Source organism: Leopardus geoffroyi, chromosome E3 (genome assembly GCF_018350155.1).
Source record: "Leopardus geoffroyi isolate Oge1 chromosome E3, O.geoffroyi_Oge1_pat1.0, whole genome shotgun sequence".
In the NCBI taxonomy this organism is placed as follows: domain Eukaryota; kingdom Metazoa; phylum Chordata; class Mammalia; order Carnivora; family Felidae; genus Leopardus; species Leopardus geoffroyi.
In genome coordinates this window covers 41,195,207-41,220,520 of record NC_059340.1, presented here as the reverse complement: position 1 = coordinate 41,220,520, position 25,314 = coordinate 41,195,207, and the positions used below count along the sequence as shown (strand labels likewise).

General features: G+C 59.9%; 1 protein-coding gene across 6 annotated transcripts in view; it reads right to left on the bottom strand.

Moving 5' to 3' along the window:
• Positions 1-25,314, bottom strand: part of LMF1 (lipase maturation factor 1) — an 85,646-nt gene that overhangs the window by 26,166 nt on the left and 34,166 nt on the right. For 3 of the 6 annotated variants that reach the window (XM_045461819.1, XM_045461821.1, XM_045461822.1), the window contains one exon: positions 12,411-12,559. The exons of the other annotated variants lie outside the window; for them this stretch is intronic. In XM_045461819.1, the coding sequence (XP_045317775.1) occupies positions 12,411-12,559 (149 nt within the window). The remainder of the gene's footprint in view (positions 1-12,410; positions 12,560-25,314) is intronic. 6 annotated transcript variants of the gene reach the window in all.

The following is a 25,314-nucleotide window of genomic DNA, read 5'->3' as shown; positions in this document are numbered from 1 at the left end:
CCAGGCCAGATCCAAAGAGAGCCGAGTGACCCACAGCCGTCCACCCCTGCTCTCCAGGGAAGGGAGAGTGCAAGGCACAAGAACATTCCGGGCTCGCTCTCTGGAGTCAGGAGGAGGCAGGGGCACGAAGGGAGGCACCCGGGATGCAGATGGGCCTCTCCGGACGGTCAAAGGCCTGAGAACGTGCTTCTGAACCCCCTGTCTGGAGAGGCCAGGTGCAAGGCCTTCCCACAGGAAGGACATGGGCTTCTCCATGCTGCGGCCTTCACTCCTACCCGAGGGCCAGAAGGGGCCCCCCCTCCCCCGGGCCTGAGCTGCACCCAGGCAGTGGGCCGCCTCCTCCAGGGGGCGCCCACACCCGGGGAGCCCTCTGCGGCAGCCTCATCCTGCGCGCACGTGGCACCCCACTCTCTCACCGACGGGCCACTGCCTCCACCTGCACACACAGGGGCCACGCCGGCTCCTTCCCTCGGGAGAGGCCTCGGTGACCCTGGGGCCACCCATACTAACGAGGTTGTGGGTTCGGGAGGAGGCACTGCCCCTCCCGAGGGCAGCCTGGTGGTCTGGGAGGCCACTCGGGCTTCCGCCACCCCTCTCCTCTGGGGGCGGAGCTGGGCCCGCAGGACCCCGTGCGCCCCTCAGCAGGCGAGGTGGGGGGATCTCTGTGTCTCGGGTGCGTTTGGGGTTCACAGTCATGTGCCCCCTACGTGGTGCTGGGGGCTCAGGCACACGGCGGGGCCTCTCGGGACTGCCCCGTCTCCACGCCCGCAGGGCCCCGCCAGCACCCTCCAAGACCAAGGGACAGTTACACAGAGACCACCCGCTGAATCCAGTGAGCTGGCGCTGGCCTGAAACCCGGGGGTGGGGGACTGACGCCGCTTTCCCTCCGCCCTGCCCCCTGGGCCCGAGAGGTCTCGGAGAACGGCCGGGCCTCCGCGTGGGGTCCTCCTGCGGCAGGCTGTGGGACGGGCTGCACACAACGCAAGGGAACACCACGGGCCCCGTGAGCTGTAGGACTCGATGCCCGTCAGGCCCTGGGTCGTTCGGAGGCGAGCGTCTGGAGACGGACGCAGAGAGGGGCCGAGGGGCCAAGCACAGGGCCACGAGCTGGGGCTGAAGCTGGGACCAGAGGTCAGAATACCGCAGAAAGCACTTTCCAGAAACCCCCACGGCGCCTCTTGAGCCGGAGTCTGAGATCTGGCCCCCTAGGCGCTCTTGGGAAGGACAGTGCAGCCTCAGGGGAAAACTCCTTCTTCCGCCCGCATTAATTCCCTGGAGCAGGTGGGAATAACTGCTCTCCTTTCCGAGCGAGCGGGGATCCCAGGACGCGGTGTCGAGGAACTGGCGACATCGGCTTGGGCTCGGCCGTCATGCGGCGGCGCGCTGCACCCCATTTAATTACATTTGACGTGGTCTTACTGGAGGCCTCTGACTCCAAGGAGGGCCAGACTTCAAAGTCTCTCTCCTCCTCCAGCTCAGAAGCTCCCTGCTCCAACCCCCCCCCCCCAACTTGGAGGTCTGGATGATTCCGGTTTGCTCCCTCAGGGCAGCCACTGGCCCTGGGGGGGGGGGGAGGGTGGGAGAGAAGCAATCCAAATGCAAATGGAGGAGCTGCCCAGTTGTGGCCTCCTCTCAGCTGAGAACGTTCCCTCCCACAGAAGTGACGGAGCCACAGAAGTGACGGAGCCTCGGGAGGAAGAGGCCCAGGTGCGGTTGGGACACGGAGGCGGCGGCAGGCCGCTCGGCTCCAGAGGAGATCCGGACACGTGCACTCCACGTACTCACGGGAAGCTGCTGTCCCCCTGCCAGCGAGTGTCACAGCCGTGCACAGGTCTGGACGTGGAGAGCGGCCCCTGCTTACTCCCGACCCCGCGCCCCACACGTGGCTTCCGTGGACGAGTCTGGGGGCCACCCTCGCTCTCTGCGGCGGGGGTCCCCTAGGGCCGGGGGTGGCTGCGCGGTTACGCTGGACTCGCTCATCGTCCCCGGGTGTGCGGAGTGTATCGGGGCCGCATCTCGCCGCAGGGGCCGTGTGTAAAACCCCACGATACCCTCAAGTCAGAGGGTGGAAGCCACGACTTACATGGAACGAAACACATCCGAAGTCTCAAGTTCAGTGTGTTCTGATGATGGCACACAATGAGGTACCCCCACCTCAAATAGGAAGCGGATGTCCATCCCGGAGAACGTTCTCTGGGACCCCTTTCCAAGCTGGTCCGGGCCCCGCCCGCCTGGACGGAACGGCGGCCGGCGCCGGCTCGGCCTCCCCGGGATCTCACCCCCGCGGACTTAGCAGGCTGTGCTCCGCGCGTTGTGGGGTTTATCCGTGTTGCCGCCTTTGGAGTGGGCTCCCTTTTACGGCGGAGCGTGGCCCCTCATAGGAGCGCACCGCCGTTGACCCCTGTTGACGGACCCTGGGTTGTTCCCGGGTCTGGCCGTTCTGAACAGGGCTGACCTGCGGCGTGCGGGCGTGTGCGGGCCTCCGTGTGGACGCAGGTCGTCCCCTGTCGCGGCACGGCGCAGGAGAGGAAGGCTGGCTCGCGGGGGCAGGTGCGCGTCTCGCCGGGTGGGACCTGCTAACGGCTGTGCCACGAGGCTGCATCCCTGACCCGAAGTAGCGGGCAGTGCGGGGGGCGCTCCGGGCCCCGCTTCCCGGGCTCCCGGCCGTTCTCAGATCTGCTTCCTCCCAGCGTGTTCGAGCCGCGTGCCTGCGTTTCTCCCGTGGTTTGCGTATTCTGTGGGTGAATTGTTGCTTGGGCCTGTACACGCTGCAGATGTTTTTCCTAGTCTGTCGCTTACCTATTCGTTTTCTTCGTGTGGTTGTGCCGATGGAGATTTTTCATATCAGTCAAGTACATGTAGCAAAAAAGTTTTTTTAATGGTTACTGTTTTTTTGTGCCATCGGAGCAGTCTATGCCTTCCCCAAGATAACTGTGTTATCTCCGGAAAGCTTTGTTTTCCTGGCTTTTATGCTTGCAAAACAAATTCTGGGGTTGCCCCAGGGAGTGACTGGGTTGGAAATCGGTCGACTGCACCTGTGCGGGCACGTTCCCGAGAGGTACTCCTCCGTGTGCCCTTCTAGGAATTTGCCAGCGTCGCTCTTAAATTTGGGTCCGTGGTCCACCTCAGAGTAGGGTCTGGTGCAAACGAAATCCTGTCCAAGCTCACTTTCATTCCTCTGCAGATTTCCCGTGACTTCAGCACCTTTTGTAAAGAGGGGCTTTCCTTTTTCCATTGACTTGACTCCGTACCCTGGCTGAATATCAGCCGAATGGGAGAGATGTGGTCCATTTCGGGACCCTCTTCGCTGGGTGCACTTTTCTAGCTTAGACAATACCACGCTTCAGTTTTAAATTAAGCTGTAAAGTCAGGAAGCAGGTGTCCCAGCTTTGTTTTTCTTTTTCAAGATTCTCTTTATTTACATATAAAACTTACAATCAGCATGTTAACCTCTCCAGAAAGCCCAGTGGGACTTTGACAGGAAATGCCCTGAATCTGCACACACATTCGGGTGAAGCAGTCTTCTGACCTGTGAGCGCGGGTCCGAGGGCACGTCACCCGCCACTGACACCCTGCACCTGCCACACACACGTCTGAGGCATCTTCCATCGGGTTCGTGACCACGTATTGGAGGTTTGCTTGACGCAGCTGTAGACGGTATTTTCACAACTTGCTTTTCTAACGGTCTCTTCCTAGTACGCGGAATACGACTTGGGCTTCGCACGGACCTTGCTTCCCGCGTCCTCACTGAGTTCACGTGTTCATTTTGCTAGTTGGTTTTTAGATTCCACTGGGTTTTCAGCCTGTTGAATCAAGGGGTGTGAACAACACCTCCTTTCTTTTCTTCCAGTCTTTATGCCTTTTCTTTTTCCCGTCTTCCTGCACCAAGACTTCCAACGTGACGCTGAGAGCGGCGGCGAGAAGAGACGCTAGCTGGGTGTGAAGGCTCCCGTCCCTCTCGAGCAAGGACCGGTGGCCCGGTCTCAGACGCTGTCCCCCCAGGACGTCCCCCCGCTGCCACGAGCCAGTGTCAGTCTGTGTCGCGTGCTTTTCTCACAGCTGCTGCTTTACGCTGTTACTGTAGGGAACCGTGTCCGTTGATTTTCAAATGTTAAACCACCCCGCGTTCCTGAGAGAAACCAGGCGTTGTCATTGCCCGAATCAAACTGACGGGTGTTTCGCTAAGGGTTTCTGGGTCTTTGCTCCTGGGGGTACTGGTCTCTTTTGTTCCTTTCTGTGATATCCTCATCAGGCTTTGTTTGATTGTTTCAGTCATGTAAAACAACCTGGGAAGTGTCCCCCCACCCCCCCTGCTTTCCAAGAGAGCCTGCCATCGTTTCTTCCTGAAGCGTCTGGTAGATTCCACCAGGGAAGCCATCTGGGTCCACGCTTTTCTCCCTGGAACGGGTTCTGGTGACGCATTCCGTGTATTTAATAGACACAGACCCGTTTAGGTCTCCCGTTCCCCCTCAGCTTTGGGAAGCTGCATTTGGGAAGGAATGCGTCCGTTCTGTTCCGTCTACGCTGTCGAGTTCATCCCAGGTGACTCGTACTGCGTCTGAGCAAAGCGTCTTCTCCCAGTACCGATGATCGCAGCCTGGCCGTGGCCCCCGGGTCTGCCAAAGTGACCTGAAAAATGCAGGACCCCAGGCCTCGCTCTGGTGGCTAACATACGGCTTTTTCTCTTGTGTTAACAGGATAGCAGGGCAGTCTGCCCACGACGAGCACCGGAAGGGTCCCACCTCGGGTGCCACAGCTGCTGTGAGACACAGCCACGAGCGGGAGCACAGCGTGAGAGGCACCGGTGCTCGGTCGTCAGGCACCTGCTCAGGACGGCCCGTGGGAAACACGCTGGCATCTCTCTCCTTCAGGTCCCTGGGGGGTCACCTGCACGTACAGAACAGCAAAGTTCGTGCCTTGCCAGCCTCCGAGAGGTGCCTGGGGGCTCCGGCGCCCGGCCTCCCCTCCTGCCGCACCCTGCGCTCGGCGAACCTGCCAACGACCCGCGCGGGCCACCGCAGAGACACGGCTCCCGATGCAAGTGGCTTGTTTCGGCCGCATTTGGTCGGTAAGAAGTTGGGAAGTTTTTTATGAAACTCCCACAAGGTGAACCAGTAATGAAATAATTTAGCACAGGGTGTCGGAGGGACTACGGAAAGAATATGTGGAAAAATAAAAGGCGCGCTGACAAAACGAGAGCCAGGAGGAGCAGCCGCATCCCGGCAGTGAAATCTAACGGTCGTCAGACCGACTCCTGACCCCCGCGGCCCGGCGTGCACACGCTCCTCCTCGTGGGCCAGCGACCACACCGCTCACGTCGAGGCAGGTTCTCACGGAGGAGGGGCCGCAAAGAGCCTCCGCCCGCCTGCGCACCCAGGCCTCCCGCACGCGCAGGGAGGCGGCGGGGAGGGAGGTACGCGAAGGAGATGCTTTCGGTTGTCCGGTCGTCCAGGCCGAGGCCAAGCGCGTGCCTCCCCCTGGTGCCATCCAGCGCGAAGAGTCCCCGGCGGCAGGGATTCTGCCTCGGCTCCCAGAACTCGGGGCACCTGAGACCTCGGCCTTCGGCCCGGCGCAGGCCGTCCGGCCGGCCCAGGACCGATCAGGGACAGCTGTGGCGCCAAGGCCTGTGGAGAAGCCACCGTGTGGTCCGACGCGGGGAGCGGAAGCTCCAGGAGCAAAGGGCTCAGGCTTCGGTGACAGGCAGCGTCTCCAGGACGAACCCGGCCAGCGCCGACTCAGCCACAGACACACGTACCTGTGTCTGTCTTTACAGAAGTTGAGACTTGAGAACAAAGCGAAAACTTTTTTAAAGCATGATGAAAGGCAACCTATTAAACACTGACTCAGACACCCACGCCGTTTGCCATTTTCTGCAGATGGAAAGCCTCTCCCCACTAATGTGTTTGGAATCTGTGCCTTTAAAGCCGAAGACTGAGTTGAAACCTGGGAGAAGGGCTCCTGACTCTTCCGGAGAAGCACCGGGTGGGCCTGTGCCACTCTACCGGGAGGGTACACCCGCGCCTCTGCCCCAAGGGAGGGAGTCCGACGGGGTGGTCGTGCCACGTGGCCGCCCGCCGTCCCCGCAGCTGGCGCGGGGAGCCTGGCCAGGAGGCTGCGTCGCGTGGCTCTAGCTCAGGCGGCAGATCCGGCCAGGCTGACCATCTTTCCAGGGCTCGCGGGCACGCGGTCTTCTCTGCTGCGCGACAGAGAAGCCCCAGGAAAACCTGCTAGCGTGCCGGTCTCCAGCTCTGCCCACAGAGATAGCTGTCTGTGTGACACAGGGGCCGATCGGCCACCTCCCTGGAGGCCCCCGGCGGCTTGCCTCGTCAGGTTTAAAAAAATGATTTACATCCAGGCCCGAAGCGTGTGGCCAAGGAGCTTTGTGCACGGGCACGCCTGGGTGCCTCCCCCGCCAGCACGGGGGACCCTTCCCCGGCCCCCCACGTTCCAGTATGCCCCCCCAGTCAGTCCCCACCCCGGATCCTGGCCACACGCTGGCCCCACCGGTTCCGGAAGCCCCCGCACGAGGAGCCTGACGCGCCATCTGCGAGGTCACCGGGTCTGCTGAGTGTCGGGACTCGCGCCCCTGTTGTGCCGGGTGCCTTGCATTCCGGGGACTTAGCTCGGTTGGTCCCCATCTTCTTGCCGATGGACCGAGGTTGGTCTCCAGCTCCTGGTGCCGGGGGAGGGTTTTGGGGAGTGCATTCCCAGGCATCCTGAGGACAGAAGCATGACGGGGTGGAGTAGGTTACCTTTGCAGGTAACTGCGTCGTGGCTTCCGTGAACTGCGCACCATTTCTCACGACCGCAGGAGAGCACCACAGGCCAGTCCCTCTCTGGTTCGCTCCCCTGCCATGAAGGGCCGGTGCCGTGTCCTCCCCAGGCCCTCCCCGCAGCTGCATTTAGACTGAGGAAGTAATTAAGTGTCCGTGGGGCCATGGGGGCAGGGTCCTGAGCATACCGGACGAGTGCACCCATCAGAGACACCGGGGCTGCTGTCCCCCTGCACCCCTATGAGGACACGGGAAGAGTCCTCACTGGGGATGGGAGGCGCTGGGACACCGCCGGCCTCATGCCGGGAGGAAGGAAGCACCGCTCGAGCCACTCGGTCTGCGGTGATCGGTGCGGCCCAAGCCAGGACACTCGCTGCAGTGTGGTCCTGCCCTCTGTGGGTTCAGCAGGTCCTGTGGGCACACACGCCATCCCCTTGCGCGTGGACTGGCAGGCATTTCCCTAACGGCTGGGAAAGCCGGGCAGTTTTCAAGTGTTTGCAAGGGTATCTGCTAAAGCTTCCCCCTTTCACGCCGATCGTCGTGACCGCTGGGTTTCTTGCGTCCTTTATGGGCCCAGACACGGGCTCCCCGTGTGGGGCAGAGGAATTGTGGGTGCTGTCTATCGCTCGTGTCTGTCGGGAAGAGAAGATTCTGATTCAAAAACATCCGTTACCTTCAAGAAGTGTTGAGATTTCCACTTTCACGTTTGGAACCTGCCTCGAACGAATTCCCGCGCGCAGTGGCGGGCTGGGGCTCACGGCCTCTGTGGGTAACCAGAGGCCTGAGCGCTGCACATCAAAGAAGCATCTTGTCTTTCTTGGTGGCACTGACTCGGTCAGTTGTCCAAAGCGTGCGTCACAGGGATTTTGGTGTGGGGCTATTTCCGGATTCGCTGACCCTCCTAAGGGTTCGGCTGTCTGTCCTTGTGCCTCCACTGCCCGTCTCACCAACTGCGACTCCTGGGAAACCCTGGAACAAGGGGTGTGCCTCTTATGCGAGATTTTCTGGGTATTCTAGGTCCTTGGCGTTTCCAAACAAATCTAAGAATCAGTTCATCAACTTCTAAAAAGAAAGTCCTTCTAGAATTACGTTTGGGTTGCATGGCATCTATAAATCGATCTGGGGAGAGCTGGACAGTTGAGCAGTGTTGAGGCTTCTGACTCACACAAGTGTGTCTGTCTCTTTAAGCCTTTCTCATTTCTCTCAGCAACGATGGTAGCTTTCAGAGAACAGTGTTAGACTTCTGTTAAAATTACCCGAGTATTTTATGGTTTTGGAGGTTATTAATGACATATTTTACATTTTCTTTTTCTTTTCTTTTTTTCGGGGGGGGGGGGAGGAGGGTAAAAAACAAACCACTGTATTTATTTAACGTATTCATAAAGGCTCAACCAGAGACTTCATTTAAAAAACAGAAACGAAACAAAAATGACACCACAGCTTAAGATACAGAGTCCTAGACAAAAACGAAGGAAAGGGCAGACGATCTAAGGAGAAGATAAAAAGAGAGCACAAGGAGAGAGGCTACACAGTCCGGGTTCTTGGCGAGAGACCAGCTTCGAGCAGGTTTCTTGCAGACACATCTTTGAAAAACATTTTTTTTAATGTTTGTTGCTTTTGGGAGACAGGGACAGAGTGGGGGAGGGACACAGAGAGAGGGACACACAGAACCCGAAGCAGGCTCCAGGCCCTGATCCGTCAGCATGGAGCCCGACGCAGGGCTCGAACTCACAGACTGTGAGATCAGGACCTGAGCCGGAGTCGGACGCTCAACCGACTGCGCCACCCGGGCGCCCCTCTCGCAGGTACTTCTTAAAGGCTGTGAGGTTTCTCCAGGCTATTCACACACAGCGTGTGTGCTCAAGGGCTATGGGTGCTGGATTCTCCTAGCAGGGTCTGGACGGACAGCAGGGTGGCCCTGATGTCACACACACAGACCACACGTCCTTGACGGTGTCCAGGCAGATGCCACCCTGGGTGTCCACGTCTGGGTAGCGGCAGACCGTGAGGAACGCCCCCCGTGGGCGAGTCGTAGGCACTGGGGGGCTCTGGGGAGAGCTCGTACCTCAGGTTTTCACACGCTGTGCCCGCCGCTCCGGGGATGGTCCCCACGCATGTGAAGAGGTTGATTCGGGGAAGGTAGGAGTTCCTTTGTCACCAGGCCTTGTGGGGGTCACCGGCTCCTGCTGTGGCATCTTGCCCACAGGGCTCCAGGCGACACCCCCACTGGGCCCGGCTCCTTCGCGGGTGGCTGGGGAGGGGTTCTGTGGGACCCCCGGGGCGCTGCGGGCGGGGAGACAGGAGCTCGGACGGCACGACAGTGACGACCCCACAAATTCATTCCCTGTCGGCTTCTGCTGGCCTGGTCCGTGTGCCCTGAGCGTGAATCCCACACCTGGCTAACTGCACACGCTGGTCCTGAGGACCTCGTGACCCCTCCACCGCGAAGACGGGCGCCTTCACTTCCTCCCTTCCCGCGTTCAGGGCTTTTGTTGCTTTCCTTGCTTTTCTGCGCGAGCTACAATCTTCAGCACGACACCAGGTAGACGGGATAAGTGGGCGCCCGGCACGCGCTCCGCCTCGGCAGACACGCGCGGTCTCCTCAGGTGAGCGCGGCATCGGGTGGGTGCCTCACGTATTGGGCGGAGGACACCTATTCTCAGGGCGCCAGGGATTCGTCGGCTGTGAACGAGTGTTTAATTCTAATGCTTCTCCTCCTATGTCAGTTAAGATGACCACGGCATTTGTCAACTTGCTTCTTACCTGGTCATTTGGTCAATTGCATCGGTTCGTTTACGTCCACTCGCTATCCCGCGGAAAGCCCGTCTATCATGCGGCTCAGGCGCTGCTGGGTTCGTTCGCTGATAATTCAAGAGTGTTTCCCGGTGCCCTCGAACAGACGGCTGTGTAATTTCCTTTCCTTGAAACGTCCTCAGCCTCACTGACCTCACAAACATAAGCCCAGAAGGGGTTCCTGTGTGTCGTGGATGCGTGTGGACAGGACTCGCGTCCTTCCCTAAACGTTTTACAGACTGATCAGTAAAGTCTCTTCTGGGCCTGGAGTTTTCTCCGTGGAAGGCGCTTCTTACTTGGTTTGATGATCTCAACTTATACAACTATTCGGACCGGGCACCGGGGCGGCCGCGTCAGTGAGTATCTGTCTGTTGGGATTAGATGGGAGCCACGCGCCTCTGCAGGTCGGCAGGGGCGCCGTGTCCTTCTCGGGGCTCCTTCTGTGTCCAGGTCCTCCTCTCTGCACCTCGCCCCTCGAATTCTAGCAGGATGCGGGCCGAGGGAACTCTGGGCCTCCCTCCGCCCGCCCCTGCCCCCTCGGAGACGGCCAGGCACCCGCCACGTGTCCCACTGGCCCCCCACCCCCGCTGTCTGCTGTCCAGCATGCGTCACGTGCCAGGCCCGGTTTCCGGCTGTTCCCAGGCAGAGCCTGCTCCACGGTGGGGAGGCCACGCTGACCCGCCTCGGGGGCCCGGGAGGCCCCCCCGGGAGGCCCGGGGGCCGTGCGTGCAGGAGGGTCACTGCCCAGCGCGCCGGGACCGCAGCAGACGGCGGCCGGGTGGCTTCTGCGTCCGCGGCGCCGGTCGTGAGCAGGCGCAGCTCAGCCCTCAGCAGGCCCGTGCGGCCCTCTCCCCGCGGCCGCTCTCCAGCCGAGGAGGAGGAGCGGCACCCAACACAGACGCGATCGAGTAATTACCCCTTTTAGCGCCCCTGAGGAGTCTTCACCCAGCCGGGGCGAACAGTCAATCAAAATGCCGCGAGAGGCGCCGGAGCGCTGTCAGGCTCCGTGGGCGCCGCTCCGCCCCCCGGCGCCCCTCCCCCGCCGCTCTCCTGCCTCGGGAGCCTGCGGTCCCAGGCCGGTCCCCGGTGAGGGACTCGGACAGCAAACACCTTGGATTCTGAAAAGTAGTTGAAGAAAAACTCCACACTGAAGCCCCAGACGGACACGCAACCACGCCCGCTAATCACAGCAAATAACTTCCGTGTGTCAGGAAAAGGAGCCGCGACCGTCAGGCCCGCCGTCTGACCGCCGGACGAGTCTTTGTGGCGGGGTCTGGCCACGCGCTCACCCCGCGCGCCAGCTCCCGGGACCTGCAGCGACGCGCACCGCCCGGGGGTCGCGGGCCCCCGAGGCTCCCCTCGCTGGCAGCCTGGGTGCTGCTCACCAACCGCGTCCACCTCCCGCACTCCGGCTGCTGCTGGTGCCCCGCCCCCACCCGCCACACAGCCCCAGACGCAGCAGTAACCAGACCGCGGACGGTCGTCACACGGGGATGAGGGGCTCGAGTGCCCAGGAGGGCGTCTGAAGCATGGGAGCACGGACTTCTGGCAGGAAGAAAGGACCTGGGGCAGCCTGTCCTGCTCAGGGACCTCCGACTCCCAGTTAAAGGCTGGCGCCACTCAGGATTTGAGGCGACAGGGCACGAAGACAGGCTCCCACAGGCCAGACGGGTAATGGGGACGGAGGGCATCGAATTAACGCCAGCCACGGAGGGGCGGACCGGTGCCGGGAGGGGGGGAGGACATCTGATGCCGACGCGGCAGCCACGGAACTCTATGGGACCCGGCCACAGAACACTCGCCGATTGCACAGGGACGGAAAGCAGCCCCACAGAGATCTGGCAGGGCCTGCCCAAGTCAGGGATGGGACACACGGGTGCTGCCCCAGGCCGAGAGTGACACGGGCCTCCTGCCAGGGGCGCAGGGCAGGCCAGACGGCCGGTGCCAGGGCGCGGGGGACAGGAGACGGCGGGCCGTCTGGACAGAAGGGGACGCGGGCAGAGCCACCGCGGTGTGCGGCAGAAGTGTGCTCTCTGTGAGCTCGTGCGCGCCCGCACCTGCAAAACCTCAAAGCGGACAGGTGGCTCAGCACAGCTGAGGGCCAGGGCTCCCGACGAAAAGGAAGTCAGTGCTCCGGCATAAGCAGCAAGGTCTTATCGGCGGAGGGTGAGAAGCCCAAGAGAGCGGACGCCAGTCAGGCCGAAAGGAACCGAGTCCCTCCTGACTGGAAGGTTCGGATGATGTTCCCGAGACACCTGAGGGGGACGGGAGGGGGAGCGGAAGCAGACGCGCACCTGCACGGGCCCCGTGGGAGTCTGCGGCCGGGGAACCCTGGTCGCCAGGGCCCAGGAGGGCGCGAGCCAGGAGGACACCAGGCGGGCGGCACGCGGGCCACGGCATCGAGCGGCCGCGCCGGAGCGAGGCGGCCGCCAACACGCCTGGCTTTTGGGAGACGCTCCCCGGGGCCAGCAAGCCAGGTGCCCACGCGAAGGACTCTGCACGGCTTCTCTGGGGTGACAGTCACAGGGGACTGTGTGTCCCTGACCCGCTGCCACCCTTCCTGATTTAAACCACGTAAAACATTTCAGACCTTCCAGAAAGCCCCAGGAGGGACTCTGCCCGTGAGTCTCCCTGTGGAGCGGGCTCAGAGTCGAGATAGGCCCCACAGGAGGTGCTTGTGCACAGGACTGGGGGGCCGGGGGCACTCCTAGGACTCAGAAACGGGCCCCCGAACACGGAAAGCAGCAGAAGGGGCCCCGCGGGCACAGCCCAGCCAGCAGGCAGTGAGGCGTGGCTCCTTTGCGGCTCGCTTCCTGAAGCCTCGCCACTGAAGGTTCCGCTTACCGCTCCAAGCATGATTCTGAAAATCAGCCACCGAAAGCCCCACAGGACGATCTGGGACGGGGGGGTCCCTGTGGGCAGTCGAGACAGAGTCCAAAGAGGGCACAGGAAGATTACCAGGAATCCCGTTTCCAGAAGCTGGGACTCCCATCCTGGAATGACAGTAAGGACACAAAAGGCCACGTTAACAACAGCCAGGTATTTTCCAAACTCAGCTTAACTTCAGTGATGCTTCAACCAGGACGGGTGGTGTGGCCCAGGGACCCGTCTCACCCCCAGGCCGGGGCACGTGTCAGAGAGGGCAGTGGGACGGCCACAGCACCCCAAGCCAGGCTCTCTGCGGGGCACTGCACAGACCTGGCACGGGCCCCACACTCAGCACACACCGCCTGTGGGTCTGTGGAAGCCTTTTCAGTTCAGTACTTTGGAACTCGGAAGCAGAGCTTTGTGGGTTCTTCCCGGAGAGCGCCTCACCAGAACAGAGTGTATGAGGCCAGATGGCCTGACCCGGACATGAGGGCCCCAGTCTGCCCCAGATGAGCGGGGAGGCCTGGGGGAGACGCGGGTACAGGCGACAAGGGCTCTAAATGAAAGGGTCTCCTGTCAGCCCTGTGAGGGCTCGGCCTGGGGCAGCCAGCAACTCCACCGCAGGCTGTGACGGCAGTAGCTGGGACCCAGCTGACCAGGGCGGTGAGCAGCGTGGGCACAGTGGGGGCGGCTGTTCTGTGCGCCCGTGGACACTGAGTTGGCCTGTCGTGGAAACGTGAGACCTTGACAGCTTCCCGGCTGCTGTCACTCGGCCTTTCACAAGAGGCTACGTGGCATAATGCACGTTGCACATGCTTTTTAGAAAAAAGTTTAATTTACCTCGAGAGAGAGAGGGAACGCATGTGTGCACAAGCAGGGGAGGAGCAGAGAGAGGGAAAGAATCCCAGGCGGGCTCTGTGCTGTCAGCACGGAGCCCAACACAGGCTTGAACCCAGGAACCCCGAGATCATGACCTGAGCCCAAGTCAAGAGTCAGCAGACACTTAACCCACTGATCCCCCAGGCGCCCCTACACACATTCTTTTTCGTCTCATTTCGATGAATCTGTGAAACTTTACGCACACGAAAAATACTCTGGACAAGGGTCCGTGTACTATGGTTCCATTCACAGAAGGTTCTGGAAGGAGCAAAACTGATACAGGGGCAAACACCTGGGGGGTGACACCCCCTCAGGGTGTGAGTCAGAGGCACCTGAAGGTCTGTGTATTTCATTGTAAATTTCTTTCTAAAACAAAACCACTGCAAAGAGACAACCCTAATTGAGTCCTGAACCCGAGATTTTAGGGCTACACGGATGGCTCGATGCCTACAACTTACTCTGAGATGCACTGGAGGTGGAGACGGGGGACGTGATGACGCCCACGAACGGCCTGCTCAGTCTCGGTGGCAGGTGTGTGGGTTCTCACTGTGCCCGGCGGACACTCGTCTGTGGTTTGACGTCTTTCATAATAAAATGGGGGCGGGGACCCATTTGCTCTCGTATGTTCTGTGCATTTCTGAAGCCCCGGTTCCAGGTCAGTTGGGTATTAGGACGGGGTCCGCTTGCTGTGAGGCAGTGCCCAGCACCGAGGCTGGTGGGCAAACCGGCCCCTACCCAGAGGGGCAGCAAGTCCCGCCCCATACCGGCCAGCGTGGCATCCGTGGGCCGTCCCGGCTGAGCCACGTGCACCTGTGCTGGCGACACTGGGGCCACCAGAGCACACCCTGCACCATCCAGAGAAAAGTCCAGACGCAGAAAGAGGCCTAAGAGGCCGGGGAGGGGTGCCCTCAGGAGGGGGGAAGCGAGGTGAGCTGCGGCCAGGCCCCCACTAGTCACGGGCAAGATGGTCCCGCGAGGTGCTCTGGCGAGGCCGGGAAGGGGCATTGGTACCACCCGTGTGCGGGGGACTTAGCGTGTGGGAGAGCCACGGGGGCTCAGCCTGGCTCCCCAGCACCCGCCTGCACGTGCCCAGAGCTGAGAGCCCTGACTTCTCCCAGGAGAAGGGGGAAAAATGCAGGAAGTGTTTGCACTCGGTCTGTCTGAGGAAATTCCAGACGCGGACTGACCGTCCATCTCGACTCAAGGTGCTCTTGCCCTTCACGGTGATGGAGGCCCTTTGCTTTGCAGTTGACTTCAAACCCCCGTTCTTGTCTCGACCAGAAAAAACCAGACGTCGTTCCTTTTATGACAGCCGCTCTAGTTTTATTGTGAGAGGACAGTCCCTGAATTTGGACTCCTCCTCTTGGGGTGTCACTTCACGACCCAAGTGTGCCGTGGAACCTGGGAGTGGCTGACCGCTGCCGTGCGCTCATCGACGGGCCCCTCTGCTTTCTGACAAAGTACCTGTCGTCCCACCACCGGGCCGATCCCTCCCCCTGTGTGGCGAGAAAGTGTAGGAGGCGGGAGGCCCGTGCCGCCGCGCGGCAGCACGAGCGGGCAGGTGGGTCCAGGGCGTTCTGGGCAGAGCCAGGCAAGTCCCGGAGGCTGCAAGGTGGAGTGTCCACCCCGAACACCGCAGGCACGGGGACGTCTGCCAGCACTCACCGGAAAGGCCTCGTAGCCTGTGACGCTCACGTGGGTGCACGGCGTTCCCCAGAGTGCCAGGCCCGCCTTCTCTAATTGCCACCTCACTTTGCACAGATGTGACGAGCGGAATGTTAATATGCAGCTTGAATGACACCAATCAAAGTGATGTGCAAATGGCAGGGCCCAGAGACCCACCTGAGTGCCGCCAAGCAGGCGATGGGGTGGGCAAGGGGCGCCCTGCCGCCTTAGGGACTCACGTGTACTGGCAGAAGGTCACCTGCCCTCCTGCCTCCTTGCGAACCTGCTGGAACGTTCCCTACCTTGCCGGGGTGCTCAGGGAGAGCAGAGCCGCCTATGCCCCCCCACCTCCGCTCCCCCGATCTGGCTGGAGCTGCCACCTCCCCGGCCGCCGGCCCTCGGGCCATCAGCGCTCGCGACACCGCCGGGGAGGAAAGGGTGGCCCACAGACCCACCTGCTGCTGCCTCCCTCGCCTGGATCTCCTCGGGTGGAGCAGCTGCGCCACACACATCCGCACAAAGACACCATTGTTCTCGGGCGGCGTGGCGGGAAGGCGGCCCCGGAAAACAAATGCCCAGGGGTGCAGCCGGACGGCTTCCCGCAGCCCCGAGGTCGCGATGAGGACGGCCAGGGCGCCGCGGGGGCACCACCGCAGGCCGGGCGGCAGGGCGCTGGGGCGACCCAGACGCAACTGGCGGGTCCTACCGGGGGCCCGACCTCAGTGACGAGTCCCACTCGAGAGGGCGCCTGTGCCTCTCCAACCTGCGCTCACACGTATCCTCTTGCAGAGGGGACGGGGCACTCTGGCCCCTTCACTGGTGTGCGAGGGCCACGTGAGCACTGCAGCTCCACGGGGTCCCCCGGAAGGCTCCGCCCCGATGGATGCTCCTCGGGGATGACGCCCACGTGCTGCCCCTGCCTGTAGCTTTGGGGCAGTGGTCACAAACGCCCACTAGGGAGCCACGAAGCGAGGCCCATGCAGCTACCTGTTTCTGGAACCTTGACTTCTGTGGCTCCTGGCTTGTTTCCAGTAACGCTGACAAGTGCTGAGCAGGCCGCGTTTGGGAAGCTTCCTCCGAAACCGGAGGGAAGGCCCCCAGCTGTGAGAGACGAGGGGTCGGTGCTCGGGACCGGACACTTGGACGGTGACCACCCCAGCAGCTGTCGGGTAGCGGGGCGGCTCCCAAGCTCTGTTTGCCCTTCTGAGGAGGAGACAGGCAGCGGGGGTGGGGCAGGCCGCTCTCACGGAGGTGTCGATGGGACACGTCCACGTCCTCCGGGTCCCTGGGCGGCCACAGCCCTGTGTCCTGCAGTCTGTGGACGGCCTGTGTGGTCGGAGAGGGGATGCTCTCTTGGCCGGCGCTCCTGAACCAGCATCTAAAACTGCACGGTGTGTGACGTGTGGCCCGTGTCTGCCAGGGCAGCCGCAGGTGACTTCCGAGGAAAGACCCCATAAAACACGCTGAATTTGGGCCCTCCATGTATTCCGACAAGAGAAGCGCACGGGGCCTGGGTCTCCCGACCTCACCTGTCAGTGGTGGGGGTCCCTTGCCCCTCTGGCTCAGCTCGGGGCACCTGCTCACTAAATCAAACCTTCCCTGTGGACTCAGGGACATGAGGAGAGTGAAGATGTTCTGTTCAAGGTCCAGAAAATTCAGCACTGAGAGGCCGGACCCGTGCCTGGCGCCTTCAGGAGAACCGCGCGGGACGGGGGTGGCGGCCCGGCCGCTCCGCGGCGATCCCTTTGCCTGGGACGGGAAGCAGACCCGCCTGGCGAGCGAGGCGCGCACGATGCCTGCGTGGAAGTCACCCAGAGTCCAGGCCCACCCGGCACAAATTAAGCCACTTGTGACCTGGGAGAAAAACACAACCTAAACCAAGGCTTCAGAGGCGGGAGGCGTGCAGACGGCCACTCCAGAGAGGCAGTACCAACCGAGGTCTCGTTACTTCCCCCAAACTATTACAGTTACTTAGAAAGAATAATGAAGCGTTGCACCTATGGATCCTTCAAGAGTGACAGCCACCGTCCGCATGAGAAGCAGGAAACCCATTAGCTTCGGGTTAAAAACAGGGAAAAAGGAGAAAGACACCTCCCTCCAGACGGGCTGTCATTCGAGAGGAGCGGCCCCACCCTCGGCACCTGCAGAGTGCTCGGAGCCCGGGAAAGTCACTTTCTTCGTCTTCCCGGGTTCCATCTCCCAGGACGGGAAGTTACGAAGCAGCACGCCAGAGTGCGCTCTGTGCAGTCACCGATGGGGCCCAAGGGGGCTGCTGGCTACGGAAACTCCAGGGGCCCTTGTGTCGTTGAGGGTGGGAGCGTCCCACAGGCACGGCTCTGGGGTGACCCTGCCCCTCACAGGTACCAACCGGCACCTTCTGTCCCCCTGCAGGCACTGTCGCCATGGCAACCAGCTGCAGCCAGGAGGCATCACACGTGTGCCTGCAGGGAAGGGCATGGAGAGGGGCCTTGCCTAGGCGACCCCTTTCAGCCACAAGGATGGCTTGTATAGCCACTCTTGCCCCAAGGAGACAGACTAGGGCCGGGCGGTACTGATTCCAGCCCCACCGCAGAGATGGGCCACACTCCTGCCCCCCCCCCCCACCCCGGTCTGCTCCGGATCTGCCCCAGAAGCCTCCGGAACCACCCTGAGCGGGGCAAACGTGGCACGTGGGGGGCCGCCGGCCTTGCTGTTGGACAGCCCGCGAGGGGAGACCCGGCCTCTGAAAGAAGCGGGCCTCACGCTTCAGATGCGGGATTTAAGTCCAATCAGATTGTAAACAGGAGTGAGTTTTCTGGCACGTAGATAGGTTTGAAAGAGCTGGTTAAAGGTTTCAGGCTTCAAATAAACTCACTTTAAAACTGCACGCTCCCAATTATGAATCGTTTAGAAAATTGCGAATCTTGTGTCGTAAGGCTGTCCTTGGGTACTGCAAGGAGCAGGAAGTGACCTGTGTGACCCACACCACGACCCTCCCCCTCTGTCCACCGGCGCAGAGTAATGCTCGGTTACCATGGCAACCAGACTTCCTAGCCCCAGGTGTCCCCTGTTGCTCACGACCGTGCAGGTGTCACCGGCTAGCCCAAGAGCAAAATTCAGAGCAATGACCTTCGCTGGCTTTACTGGTTTTGGATAAATATGAAAATGCTTCCTGTCAACGGAAATTAGATCTAGCAACAGAGATTTCTTAGGATTAGTATATTCCAAATATTTAACATACATCAGGCTGAAGGGCACGATGTGTTACCGTGTCTCTGCCTTTTGTTTGCCAGGCATGAAAATTAGCCAGGAGCTTGTCTTGGAGCGGCCTGCTGCAATCCCGAAGACGCTGCCCAGTGTCCAGGTCACCCTGGACCTGCCCTGCAGGCTTGCGCCGCTTGGGCTCACGGTGCGGCGGGGGGACCCTGCTCTCCGACAACACCGGGAGGCAGGTCTGCTGGGAGGCTCTGCGCGGTGCGGGCCTCGTTCCAGCGCTGCGGCTGAGCCCCGTGCCCGCGGAAGTGGGGTCACCCTCTCCCCACACGGTCCTGAAGAAGACCTGCTTTTCTAGATCTTCCACACGCTCCGCGAACACTTTCTGCTGTCCTCGATGCTGCTAAGAGGCACACCCTTGTCACCTGAAGGAGGGCAGGGCCTGGCCGACGGGAGGGGCCCGCGGGTCCAGTTACCTCACCCCGTGAGGCGCGGCCCACCCCACACACCTGCTCTGGGCCGCGCGTATGTTCGGCGGGACAGGAAGCCGACAGGCGGGCAGCGGTCACGGAACCAGGACCCCGGGGGGCGCTGTCGGCAGCCGGTACTGCCCGGACCTTGTTCACAGAGAAGCCTGGGGTGGTGGCTTGGTGATGGGAAGGGGCAGTGATATCCTCAGGCACCACGTCTGTGATGCCATCAGGAGAAGTCTCCAGAAGGGCTTTCTTTTAGGTCAGTGTGCAGTGAGTGAGGACTAGGTTTCCGTTAAGTCCGCTGACGTGAGCCCTCAGGAAGACCCCACACGAGCGGCCCGCGGGGAGAGGGTACAGCTAGCCGGCACGCCACTGACCGCCTCGCCTCCCCTCCCCTCCCCTCCACCCTGGGCTTTCCTCCCCGGCTGGAGGCCCAGGCCCGCCTCAGGTCCCTGCCGCCAGCGCCCCCTTCTCCGGCCCGTCGGCCAGCGCTCTGCTTGGAGGCCACCCTTCTCAGGGAGGGCCTTCCCTGGACGTAATGTTTACAATCGGGCCTCAGCCCATCCCTGCACGGCCCGCCCAACACACACGGTGCCACGGACCGCGCGTCTCCCCGGGCTGCCCTGCTCCGCAGAGACCAGGCGAAGGGTGTTCAAGCCGGTAAAGGAAGACCTGCCCACGAGGCACGTACAGATGGGGCCACTCGGCAGAGAAACAAAGCTGGGCAAGAAAGAACCAAGCGAGTTCGAGAGCTGAAAAAGAAAGCGTCTCAAATTACAGTTTTACCAGATGAACCCGAGAGCCGTCGAGAGGACAGGACCAAGTGAAAACAGCTCGACTGAAGTTACGCAGGCCGCAGAGCAGACTCTAAAGCCTGGAGAACAAAAGAGCACGGAGAACACACATCGTCAGAAGGCCCTACAGATACGCACGGGTGGAATCCTAGGAGAAGACGAGAGAGACGGGCAGGAAAAAACGGAGAAGGTAGTGGCAACAATTATCCAGACTTGGTAAAAGACACAAGCTACAGACCCAAGAACCTCAGGGAGTCATAAGACAGGATCCAAAAAACGTGCACAGAGGCGCAACGCGGCCTCACTGCTGTAAACCAAAGGCAGGACCGCAGCAGAGGACAGTGAGACATTACAACGTGTGGGGAAGGGACAGGGTGAATGGCAGCAACCCGTGAGGAGCGACGGAGGTGAGGAGACACCGAACCAGAGGTGGACTCTTGTGCCTCCCGGACTCTCCGTTCTGAGATCGGAACCAGGAATCCACAAGCTTTGCCAACAGCGAGGCACCCGAATCATTTGCGCAGAGAAGATGCTGAGAGAAAGACCTAGAGAGGAAGTGGAGCGACCCCAGCACACGTGTGAAGGGAAAAACCACCAGCCTCCGTCAGCAGCACGGATAAGGCTTGTCTGTCTAGGCAGCACTAGACAGAAAGTTCTTCGCCGTCCTAGCCCGTGCTTAAAAAGACTACAAGCCGTTTTCCTTTGGGCATAAATCAGAGCGGTAAGACCGTGACCTCAGAGCCTTCCGCTAGTAGCAAAGAAACGGAAAACACCAGACATCGTCATAAAAACCCCGCAGCCTATGAGAAAGCAGAACTTTCCCTAGTATGAACCACATAAAACCGGCTTCATTTGGGGCGCTGCAAGTTCATCTTCTCAGACAGGTGAGTCCTCCGGCTGTCCTTCACACAGTTAACTCTGGCCCTTCCCCACAGGCCCCTGAGACCAAGGGTCCCTAGTGTGGAAGGGACGGGACACAGCTGTCTGCAGAGAGGTGTCAGCTGAGTAGGACTTCTGGAAAGTTAGCTGAGAAGCCAGGCAAGAAGCAAACCTTCCCTCCTTGTGGGGAGCATGGTGCGAACGGTCCAGGAAGTTTTTTCTTTTTAATGTTTATTTAGAGAGAGAGAGCGGGAGCAGAGGAGGGGCAGAGACAGAATCCCAAGCGGGATCCGTGCTGCCAATGCAGAGCCCAGCGCGGGGCTCAGTCCCGCAAACAGTGAGATCATGACCTGAGCCCAAACCAAGAGCCAAGTGCTTAAGCAGCTGAGCCACCCGGGCGTCCCTCCTGGAAATTCTTACAGACTCAGTCTGAGATAGAGCGCTACCTTTGCATAAACGGCAGTGATGCTAATTTTCTGTATCTTCATGGGAATTTGGATTACACAGGGGTATAGGTCTGTCAGACTCTCAAAGTGTGTGCTTAAGATGTTCGCATCTCATTGTGTGGGAGTTCTTTGTCGAGGGAAACAACCCGAACAGCTCAAAGAGCCGTCCTGCTGGCGTGTTTAAAACTCTCACATGTCCCTCTATAATGTTTGATTCTCCACAAAGCGTTTAAATATTTTTTTAAAAGACTCATTCCCATATTCACTCTAAGCGTGGCTTCTAGGACAAACGGCAGTTTAAAACACTGCAGTTCACAGTTTAACTAGAGCTCAGTTAATGACCTGATGCTCAAGTGTACCCATGTGGCCTTAACTCTGAAACGCATCAAAATATACGACGGGTTGGTGGACGGACGGAGAGGTGAGAAGATTAGCTAAATCAAAGAAAAAAAAAATCAAGTAAGATACAACTTGTAGAAGTTAGATGGTCCGTGTGGGTTTTTACTATGTAATCCTTTATTTTTATTTTTTTGGTATGCTGGAAATTTTTCATAGTCATGTGATTTGATTTTTTTAAACATGGCAGCTATTTATTTTTTATTTATTTTTATTTTATTTTTATTTTTTTTTAGCTATTTATTTTTTATTTGTTTTTAAAGTTTATTTACTTAGAGAGAGAGAGAGAGCACACACACGGACGGGAAGAAGCAGAGCGCGAATCCCAAGCAGGTTCTGCGCGGTCAGCATGGAGCCTGATGTGGGGCTCGGTCGCACGAACCAGGAGACCGTGACCTGGGCCGAAGTCAAGAATCGGACGCTTGCCAGACTGAGGGGCCCCCATGATGACACGATTTTAAGGGTCCTAATCACACTTATCCTTAGCCACTGTGAAAATAATAAAAAGTTCTAAGACCTAAAGTAGAAAAAAATCTGATCTCCTACGGGGAAAGTTAAAAAAAAAATACAGAAAATGAGTTCAAGTATCGAACGGCATCAGCAGCAACTGCAAGTGGCCTTAGAAGGACTCCTGTAGCTGCTCAGGGACCAAGTGATTGTCACAAAAGCTGAAGAGGGAAAGGAACACGTTTATCCTGAGTTTTTCAGAGGCACAAGATTTAGAGCAACCAAACCGTTGATGAAGGAAAGTTACTCTTAGAAAAATCAACCAACCAACCGAGCGAAACTCTGGTAAAAGCAGAGTGACAGAATTTGAGCACAGAGCACACCCTCCGGGGGCACGGGGTGGCTCAGTCGGCCCAGGTCATGATCTCGTGGTTCAAGAGTTCGGGCCCTGCATCGGGCTCGCTGCTCTCCGCGGGCACAGACCCGCTTCGGATCCTCTGTCTGCCCCTCTGCAAAACCCCTCTCTCGGCCTCTCCCCAACTTGCACATGACCTCTCTCGCGAGCACTCTCTCTCTCTCTCAAAAGTAAACAACCATTAAAAAAAACACAAACAAACAAGAACGTGAGCTCCAGACTGGCCACCAAGGCTACCGGCCCTTCACTGCTGCTGACGGAGAACTTGCTAAAGGACAGGTCAGGCTGGTGACAGCCTGTGCCTCAGCAATCTCACCGTCGCAGAGAGAGGGGAAGGGTGGCCCGAGCTTTCCGACCGGCAGCAACCAAAGTCCCGGCACCCACAAAACGTCCCTGCCCAAATCAAGGCCGACTCTGGAGTAGCCGGGAGCCCTGGAGAGCAGTCTGCTCTGTGCAGGCCTACACAAGTCCTGTCTGGAGCACAGAGGGGGAGGGGGTGGAGAGGCTGCAGGGGGCACCCATCGGGCGTGTCGGTGCGCACTTGGACACGGGGGCCGTAGGAAAGGCGCTTGCTTAGCGGGCCGTCCCCGAACACGGACTGAAGGTGGGAGCTGTCCCCCCCCCCCCGCCCCCCGGTGTCCCGGGGGTGCTGGCGGTGCACGGTCATAGACCCCACCCGGGGCGACACGTGATGAAGCACGTCCAGGTGGAAAGGCAGCGCGTGGGATCTGCGTCACGGCCGGCTGAGCAGGAAGGGAGGCGGTAAGCAAAGCCCGGGCCGCTGCCTGTTCAGGGTCACCGTCAACACGGAGATGGCGTGTGTGCGCTGGAGGGTTTTCATAATCAAAAGTTGAAGAAAAACAGAGCAAGGAATCGGCATCTACGGGGACATCCAGGACCGACTGCCGGCAGGCTCGTGAATCGCAACACAGTGAACTGCGATGTTTTAAACTGCCGCTTGTCCCAGAAGCCAAACTTACAGCGACTATGGGACTAAGTCTGTTAAGAAGATATCTAAAAGCCTCGAAGAGAAAATCCCACGTCATCGAGGGACATGCTCGAGTCTCATGCAGGCCAGCGGCACGAGCACGCGTTTCCAGGAAGGGAGCCAGGAGGGCAGTGGAAAGCCACGGTGTGGGAGCAGGGGGCCTCTGCTACCCAGACCGCTCTGGTGCAGCTCGGAAAACAGCTTCTCTTTCCGAGATAGGAGACCCATGTTCAGAGGGACTGGCTTCTGTAAGGAGGCAAAGGCTCCGAAGGGGGCTGAAGGGTGGGGAGATGCGGCCGGTCGTGCGCCAGCTGTCACGGCCGCCCCGGGGCGGCCTGGCGTGGGAGCAGGAAAAGGGCAGAAGCGTGTTCTCTGCACAGAAGCGCACGCGGGGTGTCACATGGGGCCCGAGGGAAGGAAGGGGAGGATCCAGGAACCTGGCGCACGACAGCCACGTCGCCCAAGAAGACTGAGGACTCTGCTCCAGTCCAGTGGCCACGTGAGAGGCGGCACCGTGCTCCCCAAAGCGCAGGGCCTGCACGTGCAAAGCCCCCTGGGGCTCACACCCGCCCCGGGCTCGGGCCCACCTGTTATTTTCTCAGTTGTTATTTTCCTCGGGGATTATGACTGTAATTGCTGACTTTGGCACGATCAAGAGGGGGAAAAAGCCAGAGAGTTGTCCGTTTACTGATGCTGAGCCAAGTATCCCGGACCGGGTCCCGAAGCCACGTGATGGGGCGGCGGGCGCGAGCCTTCCCCCGCGGGCTGCGCCGTGGTGTGCGTTCTGAACGGGCGCCGTGCCGAGGCGGGACCTTCGCGTGAGTCTCGCAACGGAACCACATACATGCTTAGAATTTGGGAAGGGCCCGAGCCGCGGGGAGTCCGGAAACTTCTGAGGCCCGGAGAGCGCCACTTGGCGTGGCGAGAAGCACGGCTTCCTGTCTCCTGAGTCGCTGCTTTCATCCCCAAGCCCTGGCCTTTTTTGAGGCACATCGCACAGCTCTCACTCAGATAGGAGGAGGTTTCTTGCCGCCCAAACACACAAAACCTGAGACGCGGCACAGACTGAGTGGACAGGAGGGCAGTAACCTCACCCGGCCGGCGGAGGCACCGGGCGCCACGCAGCGTGTCCCCTCCCCGCCTCCCCCGGCTCTGGGGACCAACTCCAGAGCACCCGCGGCACTAAATATCGGTCAGGAAGTACTTCGCTGTCCTGCTTTCCTCACCCGGACTCACGCGGACTCCCACGCCCACACTGGCCCTCATCCGTGGCTCGACGGAGACCACCGTCTCTCCGGCCTTGCCAGCCCCTCCCCACCTAGTCGACGCCCAGGACTCCCTGACCCCTCCTTGGACCTTCCAGGCACCGCCTGCGTCCAGCGTCTCCTGCCAGCAGCAGCCCAGAGCACAGAGCAAGCTGGGACCTGTGCAGACAGGAGACCGATCCGAGGGTCCCTTCCTGGTCTCAACACCCCGCGGTCCTCCGAAAACCTGCACTCCTCCCAAGCCCCCAGCACCGGCAGGCCACCGCGGTCCCCGCGCTCAGAACCGGCCCCCGACCCCCACCCCTGTCCCGCCTCCAGCCACGAGCACCCGGTCCCAGGAGAGGAAAGGACTTCTCACCCGGCCAAGGGCACCTGGCTGGGAGCGGACCTCACTGCGCCCCTCAGGCAAAGCTTCACTGGCCCCCTCTCCTCCTCTGGCCGCCCCCACCCGGGCTCCTCCAGTCCTCTGCCCAGCTCACATCTGCTCACATCTGATTCACCACTGATCTCATTTTATTAGAAGCAACTCAGTAAATATTAAGACAAATTTATTATTCCTTAATCAAAAGCAAGGATGTTCACTGAAGATAAACTGGAACTAAAGAGAAAAGCAGTCTGACCACCCAGAGGTAAATGTGACTAATTCCCTGATCGTATACTTCAAACTAGTTTTGGAAGATTTTTGTAGAAGCAAATTGCAGGGGTGCTTGGCTGGCTCAGTCGGAAGAGCACGTGACTCTGGATCCTGGGGTTGATTTCAAGCCCCATGCTGTGTTTAGGGATGACTTAAAATATTTTAGCGGCGCCTGGGTAGCTCAGTCGGTTGAGCATCCGACTTCAGCTCGGGTCACGATCTCATGGTTCGGGAGTTCAAGCCCCGCGTCGGGCTCTGTGCTGACGGCCCGGAGCCTGGAGCTGCTTCGGATTCTGTGTCTCCCTCTCTCTGCCCCTCCCCTGCTCGCGCGCTGTCTCTCTCAAAAATAAATAAAAATAAAAGATTTTTAAAAATGGGATGTAGTATATACAATTTACACTTGATCT